This window comes from Lactuca sativa, chromosome 4, assembly GCF_002870075.4.
Source record: "Lactuca sativa cultivar Salinas chromosome 4, Lsat_Salinas_v11, whole genome shotgun sequence".
NCBI lineage: Eukaryota > Viridiplantae > Streptophyta > Magnoliopsida > Asterales > Asteraceae > Lactuca > Lactuca sativa.
In genome coordinates, this window is record NC_056626.2 from 267,741,899 (window position 1) to 267,756,267 (window position 14,369).

The window sequence follows — 14,369 nt, forward strand, 5'->3', positions numbered from 1 at the left end:
CTCATTATATTGTACAATTATTTATAATTGTATTAATTATTTGTTATTGTCATGTACAATAGGAAGAGCTATTTCTGATGTGTTGATTTCAAACATGTGTGAGGTGTTTAATGGGAAGATAGAGAAAGAAAAGGACAAACCGATGATGTCTAGAGTACATTAGGGAATACCTAATGAAGAGGATATGCAATGTCATGAAGGAAATTAAAAAGGCTAAAGGTCCATTTACACTAATATAAAAAAAACATCGTAGATGCCCGAAAAGCAGTTGCTTCATAATATACCGCTCGGTGGAATATGGGAGACAAGTAGTAGGTAACTAGAGCTTTGCTAGATCAGCATGTTGTGAATGTTAGTAAGAAAACTTATAGTTGAAGAAAATGGGAATTAATTGGAATTCCTTGCAGACATGTAATTGCAACTCTCAATCAAATGAGCAAAGACTCAGAGGATGAGCTTGACATTTACAAATGGGTACACAAGGTCTACTGGCTAGAAACATGGAAAAAATCATATTCATTTAAGGTGGAGCCAATTAAGGGGAGAGCCATGTTGCCCAAAAGTGATTGTCCAGTAAAGCTAATTCCTCCCCTAAATCACGCTCAGGTGGGAACGCCTAAGAAAAAGAGAAGACAAAGTAAGGGTGAAAGGTTTAGCAAAAAACAGAGGGGAATTCAAGGTGATGGATTCAAGGCTACACAAGAAGAAGGATCCCATAGACCAACAAATGATGGAGTGCAAAAGCTATCAAGGAAGCATATTAGTGTTACTTGTAGCAAATACAAGAATAAGGGACACAAATCTAGGGCATGTAAAGGGCAAAGTGGGAATCAGTCCAAGAAGCAAGTTTTGATGAAGTTGGTATGATTTCATGCAAGTGTTTTCTGTGATTTTGGTTATATGTTGTTGAAAAATTGGTTGTTAGTGTAAGACTTATATGTATGGTGCAATGTCACTTTGATTGTATTCTGATTGTTATGTTTAGACTCTTAGGTATGGTTTCATGATTTGCTTGTGTATGGTGGAATGACACATTTATGCTTAACTTGGTAATATTTTTTGGTTCTACTGATGTAGTTAATGAAATGTGCATTTTGGTTAAATTCTGATACATATTTTGGTAATGTACTTTTGGTCTATTAATGTGCTTATTTTTATACATTTTGGTCATACTTTGATACCATTTATGGTATATTGGTATACAAACCTGTTCATTACATATATATCATACTTTCATACATACCATACATATCATTAACAACATAATTCATTACAAGCATGATCAAATCAACTTACAACAAAAGAATCCCATTTTTTACTAATACCCTTCATCTCAACACCCCCTCCCACCACCCATTTGTCTAACCCTAATCCCTATATATACCAAATACCAAAGATAACAATAAAAATAACAACTTCCAAATAGATAGATTTTCATCTTCAAAGATTCATCCTTCAACGCATTTCAATTTGCCACAAAGATGTTGTTCCTGGTTATCAGTCCATTGCACTGTTCCTCTAGCATGTTGACACTTCTAACAAATTGATTGCACCGTTCTTGCACTGAGTTCAAATTTATTAGCATACCAGGTATGACGACTTTAGCCTTAGCACACATTGGCGAGTCAAGCCACCCAATAAACCCACAAACAGAATCGTTCATAGGGCATACAAAAAATCTCCTTTCAGGAGGATTCAGTGGGGTCCATGACGTTTCCACCACAACAAACTTTCCCCAAAAACAAAGCACCATTGTTTTTGTAAGAGCTCAAGAAAAAGAAGGGGAAGAAAAGAGAAGTTGGGGAAGATAGCAAGAATGGGAAACATTTAAAGGGTATAAGACTTTTTCCATTGCAAAAATGGTCTCTAAAGTTGAAAAGACAAAAAGACCTTCACATGGAAGACACATGATGGAGTTAATAACAACAATTTAACGGGAGTTAAGTCGGTAAACCATTTCTACATACAAACCAGGTCAAAAAGACTATGATATCAAAAAAATTGAGGTTTGAACCAAACCTCGGAAAAAACCTCGAAAAACATGCATACCATATAAATTTTTTGCAGTTTTGTCTAACAAAATGTGTCATGAATTGTAAGTAATAAATAATAGAAACAATTATTTTTGGGGCATTATTTTAGCATCTCAATGGACTGGCTTGCGTCTAACCAAGGAAATGATATACATAGGTAAAAAAAAGATATACATGTACTAATCAGTACAATATATACATAGCAAGTATATGCACTAATCTCGGCAATAGGTTTGAACTTTGAACAACAAAGGTAATTTAACTTCATACGTGCAGGGCGCCCTATTCATTTGGGTTATGACATTTCCGCTATGCCCATCAATCCGTACGCCTTTCAACACTTGCTGTTTCTTCCCTTTCTTGGATTTGATTTGTTGCGAGTTCCCGAGGGCATTGAGACAAAACAGGGAGAGAAAGGGTTGGACTTCACATTTCTTTCTCTTCCCGCCAAAAAAATACTCATTTCAAATTGATTCCCAGAACCAGTTCCACACTCAACCACTGAAATGGCGTTCTGGGGTATGTTATCTTCTTATTTTCAATCTTATCCTCTCTTAATCTTTATAATTTCGATGCACCAATATCACTAATCGTTTATACTCGTCGTTCTCTTTACAAAATTGAGAAGGGGTTTATCTCAAGCCCAACGAACCCTACACTCTACACTATGATGATGATGATACTGTTCCGAAGAGACTTCGCATTACTCAGGTAAGAATCTCATGCCCAATATGCTTTTTTTTTCTATCTCGTGGGTTTGGGTTTGAATACGCTAGTCTCATTCACCGTTCAACAGGCTACACTCGGAGATGCTACACGTAATTCACCGGCGAGGAGCATAGTAAGATGTTCGATAGGAGATAAACCTACAATCGTTATATGTTCGTTGTCTGTAAAAGAGATGACTTGTTGTCAACTAGATCTTGAGTTCGAGGAGCCCCAGACTGTTATCTTATCCGTCATGGGTCCTCGCGGTGTTTATCTTGCTGGTTATTTGATCGTTCCTCCTCCTCATCCTCCCACTTCCCATCACCATGCACTGTAAGTCCCTTAGATTCAATCTTGAAACCCCAAAAACATGGATGATCAACTAAATATGTCATTGCAAACTCAATTTTTAGTTGCCATGAAGGGAAAGAGAAAGCACTCATGGAGAACGCTGGTTGTCGTGATGCTCATGAACTTGATTCTAACAAGACAGGTATGTTTCTTGCCTACATAATTGTATTTTGTGTTCAGGGGAGATAAATAAGGGAAAGATTTGTGTTTGCGTGTGTGTCTCATGTCTTTTTGTATTTATATCTCCTGACTTTTGCATTCAATTTTTATCATATCCCATTAAAGATTCAACCACAGTTGAAATCAGAGACATTAACCATTGTGATAAAAACTTGAAAGGCGGGAAACGTTTTCTAAAATGTTACTCAAACAAAGAAATTGGGTATGTTTTTTCATCTTTTCACCTTTCAGTTCTTGGTAACCAGTTATAATGAGTCAAAAATGTACTTTTTGAATCTACAATTTTGTTTGAATTATGGGAGCAGAAAGGATGATAATCAAGATTCTAGTTTTGGTAGTCACAAGAAGTACATAACTAGGCAGCAGGTGCCCCGCAGTTCTGATGAAGATGGAGAGAACTCCAGTGCTTTGAAATCATTTTCAGTGTTTGCCAGATTACTAGAAGAGAAAAGGTATTTAGTTCGATTTCTTGACCATCAATATATATGGTTTTGACTGAAAGTACTAGGGGTGGAATTGGTACGGTAACAAATCATTTTTCTCTAAACCGTGTATCGTACCAACTATAATTGGTATAAAACAATTTCTACCGGTACCGTACCAAGTATACTTGGTACCAATTTATTTGGCTACCAACATGTTTGGTTGGTACAAATTGATAATGGTATATACCAACTTCTTTTATTTTCTATTGTAACATTTAAAAATAAGCAAAGACATCAAGATTTTGATGTTTAGTATAGACATTAGTTATGTAGTTCTTTTTGTTTACAAAAGAATTCTACTAAAATAAAGACATCGAGATTTTAATGTTTAGTATAGAAATTAGTTACGTAGTTCTTTTTGTTTACAAAAGAATTATACTAAAGTAACGTTTTAATTTTGTGCTTTAATGTGATAATAACTATTGACTAATACAATCAAATGACTAATATAATTTTATTAAAACTGTAAACACTAAACACAATTAATAGTTGAAATATACGATTTCATTTATATATATATATATATATATATATATATATATATATATATATATATATATATATATATATATATATATATAATAAATTGGTTGGTACGGTATTAACATGGTATTCAAATTTTTGTACCATTACCGTACAAACATTGATCAGTTGGTACGGTACTACCAACCAAACATGTTGGCTACCAAATAGATTGGCTACCAAGTTTATTGGTTCGGTTGGTAACATGTTGGTTGGTTTTCCGTGATACAATTTTGTCAGCCCTAAAAAGTACACATATGGTCCAAGTGATACTGGCAAATGTCTTTCTAGTTTTTTTTTTTTTTTTTTTTTTTTTGGACAGAGAAAGAAAAAAAAATTCAGATCAAAATATTGTCTTATAAATGATGGTTAAAAGTTAAATAATCAAAAATCTCCGGTAGACTCATAATATCTTAGCACAATTTATCAAAAAATCTAAAAATAAGTTTTATTTATGGAAAAGTATAGAATACCGGTTAAAATTTCAAAATTTTTTTTTGAACAATTTTGGTATCTTTTTTTTGATAATTTGATCTAAGTATTGTGACTTTTTTTTATTAACAAATAATTTATAAATATAACACATTTTGATATGCATCGTTGTCACTGTCTTAGTTCGATGCACTATGTAGATATTTCTCTCAAGTTGGTGTACCTCTTATGTTTTTTAACCTAATTATCACCTAACGTCTATACTTTATCTCGTAACAACTATCGGCTAATATATGTCTATCAAAAGTGAAAAGTGAGCCTTGAACGACAGATCAAATGGAAACGAGTGAAAAGTAATTATCTCTTTAAACTTTCACTTTTCACTATGTTACGTTTAATTTAAGGGTAATCTTCAAAAAAGTCAAAATATTTTGGTTATTGGTTAAAATTAGAATAATTTTCAGAAAAATCTTGATATTTTGACCAAATTAACGTAAAAACAATATATATATATATATATATATTGAAAGGTGGGCAAACTATTATTAAAACAAGAGAAACAACAGAAAGGCACAAGCGAGAAACAGTTATATATATATATATATATATATATATATATATATATATATATATATATATATATATATATATATATATATATATATATATATATATATAATTGTTTCTTTCAAACACCGATTTAGTTTTTGTAGATGTTATTTTGTTTGGGCAGATTATGATGTTTTGATAAAGTAAGATATGAATTCTTCTGTTTTTCCTATGTTCTAATAAAATGTCGTACGGAAAACAATATATAGGAAAGATGGCAAACTCTAGAAATGGTAAGAAAAAGTTAAACAAAGACAGAATTTGTTAAAAGCTATGACTAAATAGAAAAACCCATTTTTTTTTCTAAACCTCTTATCAAGTTGTTTTTAATTTATTAAAAAGGAAAACATTCATATATATCTTGCCAGAACTCATGTTTTCATTAAGCAGGGATGCTATTGAAAAGAAGAAAAAGAAGAGGAATATGAAAAGGAAAATGAGAATCCCTGACAATACCAAGGAGAGGGAAAAGAAACATAAAAGGAGAAGTTCAATGTCAAGTAAGTTGTCACACCTTTTTTTCTAATGTTTTTATGAAACAAATTGAGAAGTAATTATTTATTTTCAACATAAGCTAAAAATGTGTTTTTTAAATGTGTATGTTTTTAGTGCTAATATCAAAGAACTTGCTTTTTATGGTCAGGGACGATTCTTGCGGGAAGATGAAGTTAAAGGAAAAGGGAGGGAAATAAGCAAGATAATTAGTTAGCTTAAAGGGTTAGTGAGGCAAGGCAATTAGAATTTTGTGCTAAGTTTTACATTGCCTTCGTATAGTTCGAAAAATACTATTGCCATGCCTAGTTTTTGTGTTTAAAGATACATGGTTTTTTTTTTCCAAAAAAAGAGTTTCACATGGGTTTTAACTACTTTTGTTTTGAAAAAGCCAAGTTGAGCCTAGATCTGTTTAGTGCAGCTTGCACTTGCAGTCTTGGACTTGTGACTTCTCCGGATTTTAATCTTTTACCGATTTGATTTATTTTTAAAAGCAAGTCTTAATAATATTTAAATATTATTAATTCATAAACATTATTAGTAAACTATGAACAAAAATATGTATGAATTTATAAAAAAGAAAAATTTACAAACATAATAAATCATAAAATAAAATCCGCATCCTTTACATTTATCGTTATAATTTTATAAATCATGATTTGAGTTATAAACAAACAAACCAATATGATAAATACGATTCTGAAGTTATTTTAATGAAAGTGTAAACTAAATGGTTACAGAAATGCTAAAGTTGAATTATTAATTTATAAACTTACAACGCATTATAAAAATTACAAAAAAGAAAAAGCATTGTGAACTTACAAGCCATGGCCTGAATAATTGTGATCACATTACATTGCATTACAAATAGACAAAATGAAGAAAGCAATTAGGCAAAAAGTCATTTCAGTATAAGAAGGAAATTGAACCAAATTATTTTTGTTCCAACTTACTCAACATATCGCTTCTAAATTCTTTCATATGTTGGATCCAACTTACTCAACATAACCCTGATTTCTGACTTCTTTCATGTGTTGGAAAAAATATATCTTGACGACTTGACAACAAAAAAAAATGTCAATAATTCGGGTGATACACCACCAAAAGCCCAAACCTGTAATCCACAAAATCAAGGGTAACCCAACAATGATAACAAAACAGAGAGGGTGTATAAATCAAGTAGATAAAAATATCCTACAAAACCAAATAAACAAAATAGCAATAAACAACCAAAGTAGACACATGATTTAATCTGGTTCCACAATGGTGATATGATACACATCCACGTGGAGAAATGACATCTTGTATTCTACTCAAGCAAAGAAGGATAAAAACACCGGAATAGTGTACACATGATTGAAAAATTAAATGTAACGGTGGATTTCCTCCTAATCCTTTTAATCTACTCTTATATCAGTTTTTTTTTTTTTTTTTTTTTTTTTTTTTTTTTTTTTTTTTTTTTTTTTTTTTTTTTCTCGCAACCTAGAACACATAAAAACCCTATTTTCCAACACACTCAACCCATTCAATTTTTAATTGTAAAATAAACATAAAAGTAATAAAAATCATACAAAACTAATTCACAAACTAATTTAAAAACATACAAAACTATTTCGATATAAGCCTTAAACCAAAAAGTACAACTAATCAATGCTTGATCTAACAACTAATTATTGCATGATCTAAAATTGTTTGAACGACTTAGATAAACTGTAAATCACCCCACATTCTTTAACTCATTGCAACCCACTGAAGAAAGTATCATATCTCGGAGGTACCAGTGGTACCCCTGCCCCCCAACACGACTTCGTTCTCATTAATGGAACATCCATTATATGGTAGTTTGAAATGACATTTATTTAGCTCTTTTAAAGATAAAAAAACTATCTTTTAGTAATGCGGAAGTCCTAAATTCCCTAAAATTTTAACACAAAGTATAAATTATTGAAAAGTATAGAAGGGATAATCACAATATTATCATCAACAAAGATAAAATCCTATTGTCTGACGATTTTAGAGAACTCTTGATCATTGACTCCTACGTCTCCTCTGGTGGGTTCAAACACCGGTAGGAGTATACTCTAGTGGTATCATTATACGATTACAGCCTAAAGAACTATTATCATTGGCCTGTGATGGTTGGAAACGAGAAACTGTAGAAGGCAAAGCATGGGAAGCATAGTATTAGGAGTGTGGACAAACTTTTGGTGGCTTATTATGTCATGAATTTTCCTCCCGATGTTGATGGAAAAGATCATTAGAAGGTTTATGAGAAAGTGGGGGTGGTCTCGAATGTGTATGTTGCTAGGAAACTCTCTAAAATTGATAAGCGATAAGCTTTTGTCCATTTAATTAAGGTTCATGATGAAAAAGCTCTTGAACTGAAACTTAGGGATATTTGGATGGGTCAGTATCATCTTTTCGTATCATTAGCTAGATTTCGTAGGGGTGATGTAACGCCCCAAAAATTCAAATACCAATATTAACTTAACATTGTCTCAAAACTTCTAAAATTCGAAAATTCAAATACTAGTATCATTGTAACATCCCAAAAATACGAGCTAAAAATTTCATTTTTAAAACATGTACTTAGCAAAACGTTAGGAATAAAACGTTCAACGATCATATCATTTCACAAAAGATATTGCATGTCTGGAAAACATTTTTATAAAACATAAAAGTGTCAGAGTACAAATCCTCAGGTGATATCATAATGCGGAATATAAAGCATGTGTGTGATGTACCGCTACCGCGCCAGCTCCTTCCCCTTCGAAGAAGAGGTACCTGAAACCCAAACTGAAAACTGTAAGCACGAAGCTTAGTGAGTTCCCCCATAATACCTCATACCATACAAACATACAATGAATAGCTGTGAGATACGAGCCTCGCCCACACTCATGAAGATACAGGCCTCGCCCACACTCCGCTAGCTGGGAGATACGGGCCTCGCCCACACTCCACTATCTGGCAGATACGGGCCTCGCCCACACTCCACTCTCAGAGAGATACGGGCCTCACCCACACTCAGCTGCTAACCCATAATATACAAGTATCACATAGACAACGAGTATAGACAACTCTATCATACTGGCATATATCATAATCAACTCAACCAAGAGATACGGGCTCGGCCCACACTCTAATACTAACATCTCGTCTATACGGGCCGGCCTTGGTGCCTTAGACCCGTTACTACTGGAAGGAAACTCACCTCAAAGTAACTGTTGATCTGTGTGGGAACTGACTGTCTACTGCTGCTGCCGCTCCGGAAATCCTCCGGCTATAATTCCCACAAAACCCTTAGTCAAATACTGCTAACCGACTTCAGGGTAAAATGACCATTCACCCTTTACAAATCAAGAGTCAAGTCAAAGTCAACTGTCAGTTGGCCCGACTCGCCAAGTTGACTTGTCAACTCGCCGAGTCCCTATCCCTTTGTCCGACCCTAAACCCGTCTCTACTCGTCGAGTTAAGCATTGACTCGACAAGTTCTCCTTCTAAACTAAAAGCCAATAGTCCTTCATCCTACTCGCCGAGTTGTATGAACAACTCGCCGAGTTGGTCTTCATCCGAAGAACACTCTAAGTTGTGACTCGCCGAGTTGTATGAACAACTCGCCGAGTTGTTCTTGAGGCAAGAAGATTGCCTTGAACTTGCCGAGTCATGGCACTGACTCGCCGAGTTACTTCTCGAGTGAGTCTAGCTTCCGACTCGCTGAGTCCTATCCCACGACTCACCACTCCACCCCATAAGCACGAAAAGGGGGAAACTCGGGGACTCGCGACTCGACTCGCCGAGTCAGATGAACGACTCGCTGAGTCAGCCACATGCAAATACTATACACGCGATTCTGCTTGAATCCAGCTCATGCTATTCATAGATCTGGGTTCCTAGGGCATGAATAACACGTAAAGTTTCCAACTTTACGTGTAAATATTCACCAATGAAGGTTTTAGGGCTCAAAATGCACCAAAAGAGTAGATCTAGGGCTTTCATGCAATATGGCTCCATAAAGGTAGTAGATCTAAGCTCCTGGAGCTCGATCCCACCTAGATCTAGAGGCTAACAACTTATTACAAACCATAAGGCACAATCAAGCTTGGGGAAAAACTCAAGAAGGACTTCCATGGAGCTAAAAAGGGACTATAAGCATGAAAATAGAGGGAAATCGAGTTATACCTCAAGGAAAACACTGAGATAGCTCAAAGATGCCTGGTCTCCTCCTCTTCTTCTTGATCTACACTCCTTCCCTCTCCAAATCTTCAAGAAAACACACTAAAATGCTTCAAACTCACAATGAACAAGGCTTGAACGAAGTATAGAGCTCTGAGGGTGAAGGGGGCGAGCTTGGGGGCGGATAAGAGGGTTTAAATAAGGTGCAAACCCTTGAAATTTAGGGTTTCATTAGACAGCGGAGACTCGCCGAGTCCAGAATATGGACTCGCCGAGTCGCCAACTTAAAAGTGTTCCGAGTCCCATCTCTACTCGGCGAGTCGGACCTACAACTCGCTGAGTCCAAGGCTAAAAAAATGAAAAACACTAAGATAAATTTTACGTACCAGGAACCAGGTGCTACAAATCTCCCCCACTTATTTTAGACTTCGTCCTCGAAGTCTGCTGCTCGATCCTGAAACAGCTCGGGGTAATGCTTCATCATTTCTTCCACCGGCTCCCAAGTCCACTCGGACCCCTTTCGGTGCTGCCACTGCACCTTCACTAACTCCACCCTCTTGTTCCTTAGATCCTTCGACTTCAGGTCGAGGATTGCGACTGGGCGCTCAATGTAATTCAGGTTGTCATCAACCTGTATATCCTCTAACGGCACCACCGCTGAATCATCCACGAGACACTTCCGCAGCTGGGAGACATGGAAGGTGCTGTGGATCTGGCTGAGCTCGGCTGGCAGATCTAGCCTATATGCCACCTTGCCCACCCGGGCTACAACCCTGAACGGTCTAATGTACCTCGGGCCCAACTTGTCCCGCTTCCTGAATCGAATGACGCCTTTCCAAGGCGACACTTTCAGGAGAACCATATCCCTGACCTGGAACTCCAGGTCTGATCGACGCTTGTCGGCATAACTTTTCTGCCGACTCTGCGCAGACTGAAGCCTGCTCCGAACCTGCTGGATCCTCTCGGTCGTCTTGAGCACCACCTCGGTGCTCCCCATGACCCTCTGGCCAACTTCACCCCAACATATCGGGGTTCTGCACCTCCGACCGTACAACATCTCGAATGGAGGACGGTTAATACTCGTGTGGTAGCTGTTGTTGTACGAGAACTGTGCCAAGGGAAGATAGGTATCCCAGCTACCACCGAAGTCTAGCACGCATGCCCGCAACATATCCTCCAAAGTCTGGATGGTCCGCTCGCTCTGACCATCCGTCTGCGGGTGAAAGGCGGTGCTAAAGTGCAGACGAGTGCCCAACTCATCATGAAACGTCTTCCAAAACCTGGAAGTGAACCGCACATCCCGATCTGATATCACTGATACTGGCACCCCGTGCCGCGCCACTATCTCCCTGATGTAGATATCGGCCAACTTTTCAGCCGAGATACTTTCCTAAATCGGAATAAAATGGGCGCTCTTGGTTAATCGATCCACGATGACCCAAATCGAATCCACTCCTCGCGCCATCCGGGGATGCTTTGTGATAAAATCCATCGTAATATCCTCCCATTTCCACAACGGGATGTCCAACGGCTGCATCTTGCCGTGCGGTCACTGATGCTCGGCCTTGACCTTCCTGCAGGTCAAACACCGCTCAACGTACCACGCCACATCCCGCTTCATGCAGGGCCACCAATAGTCTAGACAAAGATCCCTATACATCTTCGTCGCCCCTGGATGAATGGAGAATCGGGATTTGTGCGCCTCCTCCATCAAGATCTGGTGCACGCCTCCATGATACGGCACCAACACCCTACGATGTAGTGTCAATAACCCCCAGTTATCATAATCGAAGGAGGTGACTTGACCCACTATTCACTCACTCTTTCGATGTTCCTCCTTCATAGCCTTCTGTTGAGCCTCCCAAATCTGCTCCAACAGGGGAGTCACCACAGTCATCCTCATGCAAATATCCCTTATCGGCGCCGCCTTGCGGCTAAGCGCATCGGCCACCACATTGGCCTTCCCCGGGTGGTAAAGGATCTCGCAATCATAATCCTTCACCATGTCCAACCACTGACGCTGCCTCATGTTCAAATTCGACTGATCCATGAGGCACCTCAAACTCTTGTGGTCCGTGTAAATGGTACATTGAACCCCGTAGAGGTAATGCCGCCAAATCTTGAGGGCGAAAACCACCGCCCCCAACTCTAAATCATGTGTCGGGTAGTTAGCCTCGTGTGGCTTCAGCTGCCTCGAAGCATAAGCAATGACATGCCCCCTCTACATCAATACTGCGCCCAAACCTGAGATCGACGCATCACAGTATACCACAAAATCCTCTACGCCCTCAGGCAGGGCTAAGATTGGCGCCTCGCACAATCTCTGCCTCAGAATCTCGAACGCTGCCTGCTGCTCAGGCCCCCATCGAAAGACCACGACTTTCCTAGTCAACCGTGTCAGGGGTACGACTATCTTGGAGAAATCCCGAATGAATCTCTGATAGTAGCCTACCAATCCTAGGAAACTACGAATTTCGGATGGAGACTTCGGAACCTCCCACCTCATCACGGCTGTGACAACCCGAAATTTCCATTCTGTACAAACTATACCACTTCAATAGAAGTTATAGTAGTCACAGTTAATTTTCAGACTTTTTTGTGTAAGTTTGAGTAATTCAGGGTTTACACTTCAGGAAATATCAGGAGAGTGGGTGCACTAGAGTAGTTTTGTGCAACACTATTATTCCAACACTCTATTATATTAGAGATCATTTCAGGAATAAAAATATTTTCTGCCAAAAATATCTCAGGACTATAAATAGAATTCTGAACCAAATTCATTCATTATTCGCATTTCCAACTAGAGAAAAGCCATTTTCTATCTCACGGATTTTTGGGTTTTTATCCCAAATCGTGAGTACCTCTTTCTAGTAGTGTTAGAAATCTTTATATGTGTTAATAACATGATTTAGAAGACTAAATCACTAGATTTAGGAGTTTACTCCCCAAGGTGTTCTTGGGCGGTAAACTCCCGAAATGAAGCCTAGACTGTCCCCCGTGATATACAACTGCCTTGGACTTGTATAGGAGTGTGTTAGGGACATGAAATCAAGCAAAAATCACCCAAGTTTGGGAGTTCACGGCCCAAGAGTTTCTTAGGCCGTAAACTCCAAAATCATACTCAAAATGGTGCTTTCAAGGCACCTAAGGCCTTAGGCTTTTACCTAGACTTGTTCCCAATAAATCAAGGGCCTTAAACACATAAGAATCACCTTGCAAAGTGAGTTTACGGCCATGACATGGTTCATGGGCCGTAAACTCATTAAAGGGGCACCAAAGTGTGCCTAATGCCTTCATATGCTTTAGGTAAAAGTCTAGAACCTATCCTTCATATGCAAGAGACTTGAAAACAACAAAAACACCATTCCAAGGGAGTTTACAGCCGTAAACTCCAAAGGAAATGACCTTGGGGCCGTAAACTCCTCTAGGGAGTGTTTCTAGGCCTTAAACCCTTCCAAGAATTTAACCACCAAGTTGGAATAATTCTAGGAATCATTTGGAACTTCAAAACACACAAAACACCCATGGTTGGGAGTTTACGGCCGTAAACTCAAGAGTTTGCAACCGTAAACTCCATATGTGTTGGTATATGAGGAGTAAACTCATATATGGGGTCCTTTGGAACCCTAAACACAAGTGCCTTGTCCCACAATAGCTTAGATGCAATCCTTAGGGCTTAAAACACTTATATAAAGTGTTTATTATGTCTAGGATGTCTTAACATTATCAATTAGTAATTAGAGACTAATTGAGTGCATATATGTGTGATTATATGTTCATTAGGATCGTAGTGTGTGTACAAGTCCTCACTTGACACCTAGCAATCCTACACCGTCCAGTTCATCCGAACCACCAACTACAGGTGAGTTCATACCCCTTAATCAATGTTTTAAATGATTTTAAATGCTTTAATGGGGGGGGGGAATACAAGTAGAAAACAGTATGTTATTAAATCAATCTTATGTATTTTTTAACTGTGTTTTCACTCAGTAGATTTCACATATTTCAAAAGGTGTCACATGAAATGGTTTTCTATCTTAAAATACCTTGATAACAAAAGTATTGGTTTTGAAATGTTTATTAAAATGACATCAAGTCATTCTTAATTATTGTTCAAAACTCCTAGATATCTTGCAAAACCATTATTTTTACCTTCTTGAACGAAACTACACTTATACGCATATGCTCTTATATATGTATTGATGTTATAGTTTCCATCCTTCGTTCAGTTTCCCACACCCTGGTGTATCGAGGGTGCATAAATCTACTTGAACAACCAATTACTTTCCAGTTAATTATCATAGGGATAGTTAGAAGAAACAAACATTTATTCCTATTACAAAGAATCACACGAGAGTCAGTTCATTCATGAGTCTATACCAAT

The 14,369-nt window shown here is 37.6% G+C and overlaps 1 protein-coding gene across 1 annotated transcript; it reads left to right on the forward strand.

Annotated features, from left to right (window-relative positions):
* Positions 1 to 2,186: 2,186 nt before the first annotated feature.
* LOC111911702 (peptidyl-prolyl cis-trans isomerase FKBP43) lies at positions 2,187 to 6,186 on the forward strand. Its single transcript, XM_042901906.2, has 8 exons — positions 2,187 to 2,552; positions 2,662 to 2,744; positions 2,830 to 3,074; positions 3,155 to 3,234; positions 3,378 to 3,474; positions 3,578 to 3,724; positions 5,711 to 5,820; positions 5,964 to 6,186. The coding sequence occupies exons 1-8, from the start codon at positions 2,540 to 2,542 to the stop codon at positions 5,984 to 5,986; spliced, it is 798 nt and encodes a 265-aa protein (XP_042757840.2). The 5' UTR covers positions 2,187 to 2,539; the 3' UTR covers positions 5,987 to 6,186.
* The last annotated feature ends 8,183 nt before the right edge of the window (positions 6,187 to 14,369 follow it).